Consider the following 16,930-nt stretch of genomic DNA (forward strand, 5'->3'; position numbering starts at 1 on the left):
GGGACCCCTTCGCAGCCGGAAGGTGGGAATCCTCGGGAAATGCCACGAGATTTCCGTGCAATGTTCCTGCGATCTGGTCGGGGTGGTGAGCTAGATTTCAGAGAGCGAAAGACCAAGAGCTGATCAAAGCTGAGAAGAGAGCCAAGGCGTTTCATTGACAGGCGTGCTGATAGGCTATTCGGGTTTTGCAAGGCATGAATGAGTGGAGTGGAGAGGATGCGAACATCGGCTGAAAACCATGCGTTGAGCACTTTCCTGAGGCTGACCACGCGACGTTTCGTGCTTCAACCGCTCGCCGGACCCATTGTAAGTGCCATAGGCGTAACGGCAAGTGTTTGCAACCAAGACATCACGGAACGAAGGCACTGGAGGAACCAAAGTGTTTGCAGATTCTCTTTATTGTTGTTTAGATCGAGTTGCGGGAGCGCCCAATCTATCTAGTACACGATGGCGACTATGGCCGACCGCTGAATTCCATCTCTTGCTCGCCAATGATAACAATCATCAATCATACCGAACCTGCTTGGTTCCTATAGAATTCTTTTCATCCGCCACAGATACAAAATAAACACAAAATATGAAAGTAGATGCCATCCCGGTTAGGGTGTAGTAGTGATTCCCCCGTGTCAACCCCAACGCCATGTCCCAGATATCAAGCTAGTATGCACAGGAAATGGTGTAACGCACAATGCCCGTAATAAAGGTGCTAAAAAGAAGGTGGAGTAGCGAATGAGCAATTAGAGGCAGAGAGACTCTAATCTCGCGAGGACAGGCTCGAGGCTGGCGGCGATGCGTTGCACCTTGGCCATGGCGACACAGGCATTTTGCTCCTCTTCCGAAGCATCAACGAGCTCGTAGCGGGCAAGGACCTTCTCGCTCTCGACACCACCAAAGATCTCGACATAGGAGAAAGCCTCGGTATCCAGTTCGATGGGTCCTTCGGTAGCGGGGGCAGGGGCAGAGTGGTAGAGAGCAAACTCGGGGTCATTCTCGAACTCGTCATCGAAGACCTCCTCCGCGGCGGCGACCGGGGCGGTAACCTCGGGAGCCAGGGACTTGGGAGCCTCGATGGCGGGGAGCTCGATCTTCTCATCATCGGACTCGAAGTGCTCGCCGACAAAGTTCGAAGACTTGCCGGAGAGGACCTCAGTGTCGATGGAGACAGGGGCCTCGGGAGTCTGGACAGTGAAGACCTGGGGCTGGTAGTTGAAGTCGGCGTTCTCCATCTGGAGCATGGAGAAGTCCATGTTCTGCTCGGGAATCATAGCCATGCCAATCTGCTGCTGCTGGTTGTTGTAGGGGTTGACGTCCTTGGGGATCTGGCGCTGCTCGGGCTGTCTCTCGACCTTGACGGCGGGAGCGGGCTGCTGGGGAACGGCCTGGGGGTTGGTGCTCAGGTGGTCAAGAAAGTTGGAGAATGAGGGCGAAGACAGGAGCATGCGGGTGAGGTCCTGGAGACGCTTGTTCTCGTCGGCCAGGGCACGGTTGTGGGCGCGGAGGTCGCCGTTCTCGGTGACCTTGTTGGCAATCTCGGCCTCGAGCTGGGTGATGTATTCTGCGGATTGTTAGCGGAATCTAGGTGAGCGGGTGGTGACGGTGATGCTTACCCTTTCTGCGGGAACGGAAGGCGCGGGCGGAAACCTTGTTGCGGAGCTGGCGACGCTCCTTGCTGCTGAGCTTCTTGCCCTCCTCACTGGCGAGCAGCCTCTCGTCCTCGTCCATGTCCTCCTCATCCTTCTTGGGGCGGGGCAGGTTCATGAGAGGAGCCGGGTTGCCGTCGTCGGAAGCGGGCTTAGCACGCATAGAGTTAAGGAGCTGGGTGATCTTCTGCTCGACGATGGGGTCGGTGGGCTGCTGGCTCTTGGTACGCTGCTTCTGCTGGCCCATCTGTTGACGCTGCTGCTGCTGCTGGATGATCTGCTGCTGTTGCCTCTGCTGGGCCTGAGCCTTTGCGAGGGCGGCCTGGGAGTGCATGCCGGGCCAGAGTCTGCCGACGTTGCCCTGCTGGGAGGGGACGACAGGCGACTCCTGTCCGCCGATGGCAGTGGGGTTGACGGTAGAGTTGGGGAAGAAGAACTGGGACTCGGGAGGAGAGTCGAATTCCATATCCATATCCAAGCCAGTGGAGTTCTGGGAAGGAGAGGTGTTGAAGTCAAACAGGTCGTTCTCGGGGCTCATTCCACCGTGGAGGTAGTCCAGGCTGAATCCACCGTTGTAGCCAGTGATCTGGGGGTTGGCCTCGTTCACGGCCAGGGTGTTTGCGAGGGCACCGGGGACGATGCCGGTCTGCTGCTTGTACAACTCATACTGATGGCTCGGGCCGGTCAAGGGCTGTGATGCGGACGGCAGAGTTGGTGTCGCGACGGAGCTGACTGATGGGCGGGAGAAGGTGTTCTTTGCGGTGGCAGCGGGAGAGAGGGAGGGAGACTGGTACGAGACGTTGTCGTACTCGCTGAAGTCGAGGAGAGCGTCGATGTTGTCGGTCATCTCGCCGGTTTGGAAGGGTCGAGCCCTTTTGGTATCGAGATGGGATTGATGAGTAGAGGTGGCAAACGCCGTCGATGTGATCGTGAACCCGATTCGGTTCCTAGCAGTGTACGCGGTCGATGATGAGGCTGGTGACGATGGGTTCCAATGCCTCAGGACGATGTTTCGTTTGGTGGTTTGGATAGTCGGAGTTGGTTGAAGTGATGAATGGAGGAAAGGGAAAGAAGAGCAGGAAGCGATGGACAAGAAAAGGCAGTGGAGGGTAGATGAGGGAGGGGGGTCTGGGCAGAGGATGTATGGATTTCTTGGTACGGGGGTACAGCGCAGGACGGAACAGCCAGAGGACAGGACAGACAGGACCGGGGGTGGACGGTTGTCAGTCCTGAGGAGGTAACGGGGGCAGGGTGGGCGTCTGTAACAGAAAAAGGGAGTGCAGCGCACAGGGCACGGGGCTTCCGTTTCCTCTGCAGTGAGTGCGTGAGTGGCCGTTCCGTCGAGAGACTGAGAGAGAGTGAGAGAGACTGAGAGAGAGTCCTCGGAGGACCAGGGTCAGAAAGCGGGCCAAGCGGGCTCTGGGCGGGCTGAACAGGGATGCCTGCCCGCTGGAGGAGGGGGGGCGCTGATGGGAGGGAAAGAGGGACGCGTAAGCCGATGGACGAGGAGCCCACATTGGGACTAGCGCGAAGAGGCTAGGCAGCGAGCCCGAGCCAATGGATACCCGGGCACTTGGCTGACGGCTTTTGCCTTTCCTTCAGCGCTGTTGGTGCTGAATGCTGCTGATGCTGATGCTGGTGCTGATGCTGAAATCGATACGCCGTACTCTGTAGTTAAGGCAGGTGATGTTTGTTGTTGAGCCTTCCGTCAGTAGGTACTTCTTGCCGCTGTTTCCCATCTACGATTACCTTACCTACGGCAGGTGCACTCGAAAGCAGGAAGCACCCAATGTGAGGCAGGTGCCGGTCGTGTGCTCTTTCCCATAATCATGATGCAGCATCATCAGGCAGTTGCTTATCGCATTGCTCTTGCCGTGCCCGGCGATAGGATACTTGCTAGATGACAGGCAGGCGCGCACGCAGGTGCAAAGTGCAGGTACTTCCGTTCGTACAGCAGGCAGGAAACATTGCAACCTGGGGGCACTCGTACTGGACGCCGATACACCTGTCATCAGCCAATGGCAGCCCGTCGCAGGCCCAGAAAGAGGGCAGGAAGACACGTCTGCGGCCTGAGGATGACGACGCCAGCTGCCCTTTTGGGGTGCGCTTACGGCTAACCGTCCTAACCAGTGCTGCTTTTCTGCGTCCTTTTGCTGAGGCCGCGACTGTCCCGCTGCAGTGGAATTCGACGAGGCCTCGTCACTCGCGCCCGACACCCCCCAAGAGACCGCTTGTTTTGATATCAAGACAGCGCAAGCCGCCGACTTTTTTCTATGGCGCCATTGGATGCACCCATACCGACCAACTGCTGACGACGACTCCCCCACGAAGGTGCCTGCCGATTGACTTTTTTTTTTTTTCCAGTTCTGTTGAATTTATCCGTGATTTGTGTGCCATCACCCACTGCGAAAATGTGTGCAATTCCACTCCGCGAGAGAGGTTTTCCCCCAGATACTGACGACAGAACTGGCGAAGAAGCCTACGACTGGAATGCCCATCATTACACGGCACAGCACGTGGCTGCGTCGTCGACGTCGTCGGTGTCGGTGTCGTTATCGCTCGCTTCCATCCTCGCGAATTGTCAGCAGAAGCCGTTCGAATTGTCCCGAAAGAGAACTCGAGGAACACCAGACTCGGGCCCGAGGGCGGCGCTGGCCTCCAACTGAATCCCGTCTGTGGCTTCGGGCGCAACACTGAAATCCGAGAGCGATAATACGATGCTGAGCAGCCGCTGTTCGACGACTCACTGCCCGACGGAGGCGGCGGACGGAGCGTTGTGACTGCGCGGCGCCCCTGTTCGCACTCGCCTGGTCTGACAGCAGGTAGTGGTACTTCAATCACCACCTTTTCACCGTCTGAATCAAAGTACCGGCTACAAGGCGGCCGCGTTCCGGGCGTGGCTGTTCCAGTTGGCGCTCTGGCGTTGGCGTCGAATTGCTGCAGCTCGAGCTCTCGCTCTCTCCACCACCAGCAAATCGCAGTCGCTGCCGCTCACCCTACAGGAAGGTTGTCTGCTCCGCCTCCATGCCAGAACACATTTTCGGCTCATGATCATCGCAATCTTCAAATCGTCCAGCTGCTGCAAGTAGGCTTATCTGCCTCCTCTGCCTTTCCATCTACAAACACCAAAAACCCGCCGTTGCACTTCAGCCCCCTCTGACACCTATTCTCAGTATCGCCATGCCACTTTCAGCCATCTGCAACTGCAACGGGTTTCTCCTACAGCCTCATCCTCGACCTCACCTCACTCACCATCGACTCTCGGTCATTCCCCTTGAAGCACAGATCACGGCATAGATTGTGGCTCTTGTCTCGACTCTCGCCTCCCACGCCCACATCACGAAAGGCTCCTCCGAAGATGTTCTCGACACGGAGGGTCGTGTTTTGCCATGCGCTGACACAATTTCATTCCCGCGACTCCAAATCTTTCAGCTGCCCCGAACAGGAAGCTGTCCTCCGTCCGTTCTCAACGGCATAAATGAAAAGAGTTTGGACTTTGGTGCCCGCCTCGTCCGTGCACACCGAGCATTATCACTGGCCCTCGCTCTTATTCACGCCGCATCGGAATGGGCACAATTCATTCCATCCAGACTCCAGACTACCTGCACCTCCCGAGCCGGGCTCACTTGATCGCCAGTGGCCAGCCCGTCCAGGGGATGTCCCTTTCGTGATGGAAATGCCGCTCGCTGTGCAGAGCTTCATTCCTGTGGGACGCTGGTCAGATCGTTGAATCTCCGCTCCCTGACCCTACCTCGATAATTCATGCACTGCCTCCACGGCCGCTATCAACTGGACCGATAGTTGCTTCCAGCAAATCACCAAATCACCACCACCGTCTGTTAATCTGCCAGTGGAGGGATGTTGATTCGCCCTGTACCCGTGGGCTGTGCCGTCCGTTGGGAAAACACTGCGCACCCCGTGGCTGTCAACAAGCTTGCCTGTTCACCACCGTTGTTTACTGTCAATCATCTGGCAGGGGCGCCGACTGGCTTGCTCGCGATGCCAGCAGAAACACGCCAAACGGAAACGGGCAAATAGACTTTACGAAAATACCCAGTTCTGCCGAACTTCCTGGCCGATGCGGCAGACTCCGACAGAAATCGTTCAGCTGTTGCAAATACCGAACAGCGAATGAATCAGACAAGGCGGCCAGCAGGAGACCTCGTCTGGCCGATACACAATGGAAATTGAGCTTGTTGCAGCCCCCAGACTCGAGGACAAGCTCATGTTCCTCACCATCTCGCCTACCCTGGAAGTCTGGACCGTCTCTTGGAGTCTCGATTTCAGGCCGCGGATGCTGAGCCGGCCAATGACCACCCCGGCGCCGTTTCGGCATTCTCCAGCTCGTGCTACTCCACAAACCCTTCGAGCGTCGAGAGCGTCTCGGCCATCTCGCTTTCACCCCACCTCTCCCGACGTCCTCCCACATTCCCGGCGGCCGAGTTGCTCAATTCTTTGTGCCTCCGAGCACCGCGCTGACTCTCTTTTCCGTTTGCACGCCTTCGCACACGCCGCCAGTGGATGCACAACTCCCCCCAGGAGCCACAGGAGCCACGGCCGGCGCACTACTGACCACTAAGCGTCGTCCGGGCCCCCGGGGAAGCTTACATAAAGTTCCATCTAAGCCGATTGTTATGCCGCAGCGATCAACATTAGCTAATGCTGGCTGTGGTGCCGCTTGCTGCTGCTCCCCAACGAACCATGACGTTGGTGTTCAAAAATAGCAACAGCGCGACGCCTTGTTTCACCTGCGGCACTTCCCACGAATCCATTCCAACAACACCACTGAGCCAGAACGGCCCTCTTTCCGTCCTTCGCCCAACCCGACCCATTACCAGCCCCGACATGGCCTGCCCCGGCGTCCCGGCACTTAGCATCTGCCAGCATTCCACTACCCCGTCCGCCACGGCTTGCAGCCAATAACGACAAGGCTTTGGAGGCTTTGAAGGAAATAGGGGTCGCATCATGAAGCATTACACCAGATTTTCAGCCCCTAGAGAGGCCGAAAGAGGACGCCTTGCCAGACGTAGCCTGCCTGCAGTCTGTATGCAGAGATGCACTCCTGACGGCCTGTCATCCCATAACCCCATGGCATGCTTTTCGCCCCTATCCACTGATGCCCACGGGAATGGCGTCGGTTTGATCGCCCACATCGGCGCATCGCCAGCAGATCAGGGAGGTTTCCTAGATCCGGCCAGTCACCCCTTCAGCTGAGGGGTCGTCCTCGGTGCCAGTCTGGAGTATCGATGCCATCTCGTCGTTCTAGAACGACAGCCGATATTCTTCCCCTTCGGCCCTAGGGCAACAGGCTCCCTCCAGCCCCTCATCGAAAGACCCTAGACTCCTGACCCGGACATCCCAAGCTTTAACGGCAATGGTATATCCAAGAAGAGTCTTGCCGTCCCCAAGCCTCTCCCAAACGGCTTCGTTTCTTTCCTTCCCTCTCTCCACATTGCTCTGTTCATCGCCCAATACAACCTTGCCGGTCAAGCACACCGCGCCGGTGAACGCACCATTATCCCACATTCCAACGCAACCGTCCCCACCAGGCAATAAACCCGTCCAAGCCGTCGAGCCAGCCAGGCTTGGTTCGAACAAACTTTTGGGGAGGGGGCAGAACACATTAAAATTCCGTTATCAGGCTCTTTCGTCCCGGGGAGGGGCTGAGCCCGGAACAAACAACCTTCACGACTCAGTCACTTTCGGAGGTTCATGACATTTCTTCTCATTTCGGGCTTAGCGTTAATTGCACAGAGCCAAGCCTCGGCCGGGAGACTGGGGGCGCTCTTCCCGTCCGCTGCCAGATAACGCATGAGCCACTGCAAAAATTCAGTGCAATTTGGCAACACTGCCGGAAAGTGAACAGCAATGGAAAACATTCCGTGGCGACGGGGCTCAATGTCACCCTTTTCCGCGGCGTGGTTCCCTGGAATAGAAACATCTCACCACGTTTTTGGTCGCACCACTGCCGTCATTCGGTGTGCCGACCAACACCCGGTTATGTCAGCAATCATGATGCTGGCAGATTTACCGCAGTAAAGCCACAGACTGTTGGTTTACATAACATCACGTGTCGTGGCAGTGCGGTTTCTCCTCCTTCCCTCTCGTCCACTCATCTGGTGATCTTCGCTGCAAACCACTCACATACATGTCGCCACAAACAACACAGTCCATCCTCGAATGCTCGTTCGTCGGCCAGGCATTTGACCTCGAGTGATTCGCGCAACCATCAATTCCCGTGTCCCGTCTGCCCCCTGACGATCATGCCATCCGAGCAGGTTTTCTGCCAGCCCGGCACAGCACAACTGTGACGCTGCGGCCGCACAGCCACATCATTCTGACCAGCCACAGCACCGATACCCCGCACCTGTGGCGTCATGGGTCTCGGTGCGCCACACTGCGGCCTCCCATCTGCTCCGTCGGCTCGGCAAGCGAAAGTTCAATGTCCCGCTGGGTGTGGGCATTCGGATGTCGAAAACTTCGCCGGAGCGCTCCGTCTCTTCGAGCCCGGACGACTCCCCGTCGTCCGAACAGAAGGCCCCCCCTCACCTCTTATCGCACTCGCACTGGACGGAAAAGAGTAAGGTTCATCGGCAGTGCGGAGATGCACATCACTTTCTGTGTAAAATGGGAGGTGAGTGAGGTGCATGTGGATGGTCTGTGTGTGATTGTCTTCTCGATCCTCGGTTCGCACTGCTGTTTTGATGCGGCGATAGACTTTCCGATGGATCGCCACTGCGTCAGCGGGGAGTGAAGGTCCAGACCGTTTCGACTTGCGCTCTCTTCTCTCCGTCTGATGGACTGTTGGAGCTGTGATGTGCCGAAGAAAGGTTGATCTGTGCAGGTAGGTGGTGTGCACCCGCGCGCGGGCAGGCGTGCGGGGGAAGACAGTCAGGTTCCGTTTTAGAAATTTAAAGGACGGCGGGAAATGAGTAAGGTGTATTCTGCCGATGTTGTAGGCTTCGAGGGTTGTGAGTGGTTGGTGGTGGATGGTGTGAGTCGTGGGGAGCCGTGGTCGAAGGTTTTGAGAGTCGTGGAGGTTGGCGGCTCTGCAATTCGAGAGTATGTAGCGTTGATTCATTGGTTCATGTTCGCCGCTCTTGTAACTTTCGTCGATGGGTGTGGGATGGGGGAGGTGCTTGGTTGATGGTATTGGTTGTGGAAGTGGCTGTGATGTGGGTGGTTAAGATGAAGTCGCGATTTTGAGACCGGTCGCAGTTGTATAATCTATTAAAACTACCTTGGACTGATTCTTTGATGGTTTTTATACTGATTTACGATGGTTTGAGCAGTTTTGCATGAGTTTGCGGTACGTGAGGATTTTTGATGATCTTTATTGTTCATATTGATATGCGGGATTGCTCACGACAACTTTGACTCGACTGCTTCACACCACAGCGCTTGTATTGACTGGTACATTACTCTAAATTCTGACAGCGTGTAAGACAATGAAATTCGTCCGAAAAGCGAGTTTATTGAGTGAATATGCCCGACCAGCAGACATACCATGATTCCATCTCGACCTTCGCGCCTTGAATGGACCACCCGGATGCTAGAATCCTAGGATCTCGTAATTGAAGCTTGCTATGTAGTAAGACATGATAGTATATGCTGATATAAAGAAGTTGAGGTGGTTTACTTGCACTACTTTGGATCGGGCAATGGGGATAGGTGTCGGTAGACACCTAGTTGAGGCTATCCGTTCTCGCTGCGGCTGGGCAGCCGGAGCAGATGCCGACATTTAGAAGCCGGAATTAGACCAGCAACTTTCTACGAAGCTTCGAAAATGTAGAAGTCTCCTGGACTCATAGGTCGCGCGATTCCAAGGTGGTTGTGGGAAAGGACCTTGCCTTACAACACAAGGGGTATGTTCCCCCTAACACGGCTGACGAGAGCCCCGCGGTAGCCAAGCAATTCCAGGGTACGGAGGATAAGGTACTTAGGCAGTGGTCGTGCAGGTTGAATTCAAAGGCTATGTATTATGATGACTTGCTCATAAGCTCTATCCTTTCACCGTGCCATGGTCGCTCTACTCTCAGCCATCTAATTCAGGGGCCTGGCGGCCTCGCCGTTGGCTATGCTTTTCCCCTCATCCATCCTGACAACATCAAAGGTTTTCCAGTCGCTTGTCCCTTCTCGGCAAGCTTTCATATACGGCGGAATGCCGCCGACGTAGTTGAGCTGTTCTCTCGGCTTGCCCGGTATGTTGGCGCCGAGATACCACGAAGAGTCGTTTTTCCGGAAGAGAGTTGCCTCGTTGATGGATAGAATCAGCTCTTTCCACTGCTCTTCTGCTTCGCGCCGAGGCTCGATGGACTTGACGTTCTCAGCGCGCAGCTTGGATATGAAGTCCGTGATGAATTCGACTTGCTGTTCAATAAAGGGTGGGGCGTTCGTGAGAGCCGTTGGTGCTGTTTGAGGCAGTCGTTAGCTTGGCTGTCTTGACGTCTGCTAGTTGGGACTTACCTTGAGGACCGTATATCATGAACATGTTCGGGCATCCTCTGACCATGAGCCCGAGATACGTCCAAACACCATCTTTCCATTTCTCCTTCATGTCAACCCCATCTTTCCCCCTCAAACCCATGCTCGTTAGGCTGCCCGTACAGTTATCGTAGCCGGTCGCGAGCAAAACAATATCGTGCTCCCTCTCCGTCCCGTCCTCCGTGACAATGCCTCTCCTTGAAAACTTTTGGATAGGGTTCTTCTTCACCCCCACAACCTCGACATTGTCCTGGTCAAGACACTCGTAGTAGTCCTGCTCCAGGCTGCTCCTCTTCGTCGCAAAGGGGAACGGCGGCTCCTCCGGCACCACAATTGCCCTCTTCGCCGGATCACGCACCCTCGGCCCCGTCTTTGTCTTCCAAAACTCGTACATGGACCGATTCGCCTTCTCGTCAATCAAGTAGTCCACATAGTTCCCCGCCTGGAAGTTGAAACCCCCCCGATGCCATAGCTCCTCCCAGAACGCCTCCCTCTCCTCTTCCGAAGCCTGCGCCGCCACCTTCGTCGTCCCGTCGCATGGCAGCCCTGGCATGCTCTCCCTTGCAGCCCTGAACAGAATCCCATACACCGACTTGAGCTGCCGCTGCTCCATCTCCGTCATCTGCCGCTGCACCATCGGCAGCGCAATGTTCGGGTTGCGGATGTACACCGTCAGCTCGACGCCGTCCGCCTTCGCAATCTCCTGCACACACTGCACCCCCGTCGCCCCGGCCCCGATCACCGCAACCCTCTTCCCCCGAAAGTCGATGCCCTCCTCCGGCCATGACGCCGAGTGTACCACGACCCCCTCAAACTCATCTATACCCGCAAAGGCCGGTTCGTACCGCTTATTCGAGCTCCCCGTCGCCGGAATCAGAAACCTCGCCGTGATCCTCCTCCCGGTATCCGTCTCAACACTCCACAACCCCGTCTTCTCGTCAAAATCAGCCCCGACGACAACCGTGCCGTAGCTCACATCCCGCGATATATCCAGCACATCGTCCACGTGCCGGAAATACCGCTTAATCTCCTCGTGCCCGGGGAACCGCTGCGACCACGCCCAGTCCTTCCACACCTCCTTCACCGAGAGCTGGTAGTACGGCGCCTCGGAGTCGACGCGCGCGCCGGGGTACCGGTTCCAGTGCCACACGCCCCCGAGCGCGGCGCCGGCCTCGACGATGTGCGCGCGCAGCCCGAGCCGCCGGAGCTGGTGCAGCGCGTAGACGCCCCCGAACCCGCCGCCGATGATGAGCGCCTCGTAGTCCATTTCCGCGTCCGGTGTGCTGTTGGCGCCACCATATCCGACGCCGGCGAGGCGGCGGCGGCTCTTGTACGGCTGGGCGATGGAGCCCATTTTGGCGGTGTCTAGTCAGGCGGGAAGCTAATCGACGGTCGGGTCGAGTCAAGAGGAAGAGAGTTTTGGCAGGAAGGAGTCAGGTTGGTTTTGAAAGGGGAAGGAACGCGACTCAACGTGAGAGATGAGTCGAATTGTGAGGGTTGGGTGATTGGGTGACGAGTTCAGACGGTGGTTTTTGGGTTTGCGCTGGAGGGCATACCTGAAGCTGTGGTCTCTTTTCAGTCCCATGTTTGTCTCCTCGCCCGCCCGCCGGCAGATAGACCTGGAAACATGGAAACACGGAAACATGCTAACATGCCAAGTAGGGAAGTCAGGGCTCCTCGTGTGACGCCTACTTGCCTCCGCGGAACCCTTGTCCGCGAGTGTCTTTGGTCTTCTCACGACTCTGCCGGAGTCTGGGGTGTTCAGGCGAGAGATCCTACTAATTCATCAATGATCGACAGAGGAGCTTGGAGTTTTGTTTGAAACGGATAGTGGCAGTCGGGGAACCTTGCCGGCGTTGCATCGCGGGGGGCTGGATGGGTCCATGTTAGCTCTCGCGGGGAAGATGATGGCGACTTCCGCTTTCCGAGGATATGCAGGTCATGCGCGACATCCCATGGTGATTAGTCGAGGCCACCTAGAGAGCAGGGTTGGAGCGGTCTGGAGGTTGGAGAGTTTGAGTAAGGCTTTCCCCTGGCCGATTAGCTGTGCGATTCAAGGCACTTTGCAAGCAGCATTCTATCACGGTGATGCGCTTTCGTGTTCAAGAGCTTGGTGAAACGTTTGAGCGGCTCAAAGTATGGGCTGAGGCTTTTGTTATCTGCTGCTGGAGACTGGTGAATAGAGTCGCTCTTCGTCATGGGTCAAGAGATGTACATCATGTCGTAGGTAGGGCCAACAAGCCCACCATGCCAAGTAGTCCACCACTTTCAGGGGTCTGGTTGGGCTGAAGAGGTGAAATTCATCCTCAATTTGTTGATTAGTAGCTAACCAGATCAACTGCTGCTTACACCCGATTAGCGTCTTGGGATGATAGATTGTCGGAAGCAGACACCTTGACTGGCAAAGACATAAGGAATGCTTCTTTCTTATGGTAAAGAGTAGATGAAATCATTTCAATGAAAGGCTTGACACCCGGTTAACAACCTGCCGAGTTGTGATTATGTCATGTCTGACCCCCAACTTGGGTGCGGCGGGTGCCTGGAACTCCATGATGACCTCTACGTTGATACCCCAGCACCAGAAGCAATACTCAGCACACCTGTTCCCCCGCACGTGCAAAGGAAAGATGGAAGAAAAGGCTGAAGGCAACAAATCAAATTTGGGAGACGCCCATCTCTCATCATGCCCGGCCAATGAGGTCGCTTGGTGGTTGACGGCCTCCTGCAGCACCAACGGGCAACACACCGCCACAGTGACGAAGTAGAAAAACAAAGCCAGGAGGGAGCTGGTCTCAAGATGCGGAGAAATCGATCTTTCCATAGGCTTCTTCTTGCTGAGGAAAAACAAAACACACGTCTCAAAGGCCTCCTGCATTGCACCATGCTTCAGTTCCGTTAATGAGTCTCAGTGGAAAGGGTCAAAGAAGTGATCTTGGAGCCTGCAGCAATCTGTGAATACGAGTATCATAGAACGTTCTGAATAACCAATCCGGAAGGAGGGCTGGAAAGTCTGCTCGGTCGACAACAAACAGCCTCTCCAATTGACCGCCGCCTTGCTACCTTACCACCTTACCACTTCCACATCCTCTGTCCCTTCTCACCTCCTCATCTCCCCCTCTCATCCACCCACCGCAAATTAAAGATTCTTCATCCTTTGGTTATCTCTACGTACGGTATCACCACAGCCTCCCACTTTTGAGGTTCAACCCGGAAGTAGTGCTTATCGTACCCATCTGACAAACACCCGCAATCTCCGAGAATATTGCGCCTACTCTCAACAGAATCGGTATCGACATCAACCATGGCGTCCGATGAGGGCCCGACTCTTGCGGCTCTGAAAGAATGGAGGTCATCGTTAAGTCCTCTCAGAGTCGACATCGTCGGCGACTTCGCCGGGAAGGAGCTCTTCGCCATCCATGGCGAGTCGCTCGTCGCTCATTGCCTCGCGCAAGCCAAAGTCGACTTCAAAGGTTTGCCATACTTTAAATTCTTGCTCAACATCTCTGAATCAAGTTTAATGAATCTTGATCACTGATATTCTGTAGATGGCTTCCAGCTGCTCCACGCGGTTCATGCCGTCGAGACATTCCTCAGCAAATTGCAGGAGCGCGGTTGCAACTTCCATGTCCTCTGGTTCGACAGCCAAGAGCAGCTTTGCGTGCCGCACGATGTTTTTGAGAAAAACCGACACAAGTACCTATTGACGCGTGCCGTTCTCATGGAGCATCTGCGCACCCCGACGCCCCGCGACAACACGACCACAAACCCTTGGCCAGATGATTCGGATGATTCGCCGGATATATGGGCACACAGTTGGACGGATGCTTCGACCGATGCTTCCATGGATCTCATCAGGCATGGAACGCCTATGAGCTTTGTCTTCTCTACCATCCAAAGCAAAGAATTCGAAGAGTACATGGAGAAGAACTGTCTTCACTTCGTGATGTGTTCTGAGGGAAGCGACTTTGACTCAGCGCCTGAGGTGAACGACAGTGTCGGTAGCGGCAACCACCTCAAGGCCATGCGCTTGTTCGCCGACCAGGGACATAACCTCGCGTTCATTGATGATATTGAATTCCGGAGTTCCAAGGTCAATCTTGCCCATACATATTTTCCCAAAGAGCCTGACTGAAAGCGAAGCAGGTCTACGCGCATGTCGTCACGTCGGCGCGTTCCGAAGATCCCATCAAAGTATCTGAGCCCGAGCCTCGCAGCATTACGACTGACGAATGGGTTCAGTTTGCATCAGTATTCGACAGCTGGTCGGAACTGAGACCTGTTCACCTCAGTGATACCACAGAAGTGAGAGTGCGAGATGAGATCGCCTGGGTTGCGTGTGCCACTTTGTACTGGGCAAAGCCGGACGCTGCTACTGAGCAATATGTTACTGCTTTTCTTATCCACATTGCGCTTCTTGAACACACTGAGCTTACTCGACGATCCTGCGATGCGCTGGAGGAGAGCATACCTGATGACGTCGCTTCGTTTCTCGAAGGGTTCTCGAACATTGCCATCCCAATGATTCGGAAGTGGATGATCAGCCGCAAGTCCATGGGTGCGCATGTCAACTGGAGAGTCTTCGACCTGGTGGACGGACGGGTCTTTCTGCACATTTTGCAGAAGCTTCAATCTAAGAAACTTGCTGTGGACTTTCGACAGATTGAATATCATCACAGAGAAATCCGACTACTTATCGATGTGGATATGGAGCGCCTCTTGTCTCAACAAGACCCCACGGACGAGCAGCCTGCGTTGAATGCCGCCCCAATCTTCGACCTCCTCAACATGGAGCTGGAGAAGACACGCGCTGCCAACAAAGTACTGCCCTTCAGCCATCCCGTGCTGGACTCTTACTTGAAGGAAATCCAGCTCGACACCGACCAAGACTGGCAGAAGTCATCTACAGGCTCCAAGATCTTCCAAGATCTCACACACTGGCACAATGCGAAGAGACCGCTCGACGCTAAAGCCCAAAGCAAACCAATGGAATGGCGGGCCCACAGAAGAATGCAGAGATTCATGGCAGATACCATGAAATACTCGGCTAGCTTGACCAATGCTTCTGGCAAGAACATCGAGCCAGAGCCTATTGTTGCTCATGGCACCCGCAACAACGGCCAAGCAGACAACGGAAAAGACGATGCGGAGGCGAACTCCTGGAAGAAGCAGCTTTCGCAGAAAGACGCCGCTAAGGCAGTCAAGCGCGGCGCAGGAAGTGGAACGATAAATGCCCGGAAAGCAGGCGAGGAGCTCAAGAACGCCAGGCTGGATTCGAGAGGTGCTGCTGTCATTACCTTCTTTGCACAGCAGTACCAGGACTTCAACAAGATCCAGTCGCCGGCCAAGAGATATCTGAAGGCAAACAGGTACATGCTGGGTCTCTCGAATCAAGACAGACAGACATTTGGAGGAGAGTTGTTGCTGTACATTTGCGAGACCTTGTTGGAGCTCCTCGGCGAGCCGCCTTTCATTGCCAAAGGTGAGATGAAAACGTTGCAACGGGATGAGACTGAAGTATTGGACAACAAGCTAACGAAAGAGTTCACAGATATGAGTATCATTGCCCTCCTTCGTTCCCATCTGTTGCATACAAACACCGTGTCTCTTACCAAACCAACAAGGAGGCACCTCGAATCCCTTGCACGCGCCATGCGGCTCCCACCGCCTCCGAGCGCTGATTCCAAGACCATCGATCGCCCGATCCCCTTCGCAAGCAAAACGGCTGTCGCGAAAGAGGTTTTGAAGAGAGGGTTCTTCGAGGAGAAGGCTGCTCGAAAGTTCCAGTTGGAACACTGCGGACCGTATCTGGAACGAAGCTTCGACTCTGCCCCCGATGGCCGTGTGCCCTTCGAGCCGGATGCCTGGCAGAGAAAAGTTCTCGACGCAATCGATCAAGACAAGAGTCTCTTCGTGGTGGCCCCAACGTCTGCCGGAAAGACATTTATCTCATTCTACGCCATGAAAAAGGTCCTCCAAGCTAACGACGACGACGTTCTTGTGTATGTCGCTCCCACAAAGGCGCTTGTGAACCAGATCGCGGCCGAGATCCAGGGTAGGTTCTCGAAGACGTACCACACTGCCGGCAGATCTATATGGGCAATCCACACTCGCGATTACCGCATCAATAACGCCACTGGTTGCCAAGTACTGGTCACTGTTCCTCATATTCTGCAGATCATGCTCTTGGCCCCATCCAATGCCAAAAAGGCCAATTCTTGGTCCCACAGAGTGAAGCGCATCATCTTCGACGAAGTTCACTGCATTGGTCAGGCAGAAGACGGCATCATCTGGGAGCAACTTCTGCTTTTGACCCCTTACCCCATTATTGTATTGTCTGCAACGGTCGGAAACCCTCTCGAGTTTAAGGAGTGGGTGGCTGGGACCCAGAAGGCAAAAGGCTTTAACCTTGAGATGGTTATCCACTCTGCGAGATACTCAGATCTGCAAAAGTTTATATACTAAAATAGTTATAGGCCTAGCGGCTGAGAGCTATATAATATAGCGGCGTATATATACCTAAGGGCGTATAGAGCTACTATAACTATATAACTCTATAGTTTTAAAGCCTATAATCTTAAAAAAAAAAAGAAAGGACTTCTTATTTACTTTATAGATCTAAAATAAAAAGAATAGGATTAAAAACTTAAAAATCTATTAAAAAATAAGTAAATTTTATTTCTAATTTATAAAGATTAATAATAATATTTAAACTAACTTCTTATTTCTTAAAAGGGGTTACTAATTTAATCTCTAAATATTAAAAATATTAAAAAATTTAATAAATTTATTAAACTTTATTTTAATTA

At 54.5% G+C, this 16,930-nt stretch overlaps 3 protein-coding genes across 3 annotated transcripts; 1 reads left to right on the forward strand and 2 right to left on the reverse strand.

Moving 5' to 3' along the window:
• Positions 1-737: 737 nt before the first annotated feature.
• Positions 738-2,868, reverse strand: GCG54_00010873 (BZIP-type transcription factor MBZ1; the record flags this gene model as incomplete). Its single annotated transcript, XM_045410785.1, has 2 exons — positions 738-1,555; positions 1,608-2,868. Coding segments are annotated over 2 exons (2,079 nt in total), but the record flags the coding sequence as incomplete, so codon positions are not given.
• A 6,815-nt stretch (positions 2,869-9,683) lies between these two features.
• Positions 9,684-11,487, reverse strand: GCG54_00010874 (Baeyer-Villiger monooxygenase; the record flags this gene model as incomplete). Its single annotated transcript, XM_045410786.1, has 2 exons — positions 9,684-10,051; positions 10,107-11,487. Coding segments are annotated over 2 exons (1,749 nt in total), but the record flags the coding sequence as incomplete, so codon positions are not given.
• Positions 11,488-13,425: 1,938 nt separating this feature from the next.
• GCG54_00010875 (putative helicase) lies at positions 13,426-16,586 on the forward strand (the record flags this gene model as incomplete). Its single annotated transcript, XM_045410787.1, has 3 exons — positions 13,426-13,594; positions 13,670-14,214; positions 14,268-16,586. 3 exons carry the CDS (start codon positions 13,426-13,428, stop codon positions 16,584-16,586), a joined length of 3,033 nt encoding a protein of 1,010 aa, XP_045260352.1.
• Positions 16,587-16,930: the final 344 nt, after the last annotated feature.

Source organism: Colletotrichum gloeosporioides, assembly GCF_011800055.1.
Source record: "Colletotrichum gloeosporioides strain Lc1 chromosome Unknown consensus_69, whole genome shotgun sequence".
NCBI lineage: Eukaryota > Fungi > Ascomycota > Sordariomycetes > Glomerellales > Glomerellaceae > Colletotrichum > Colletotrichum gloeosporioides.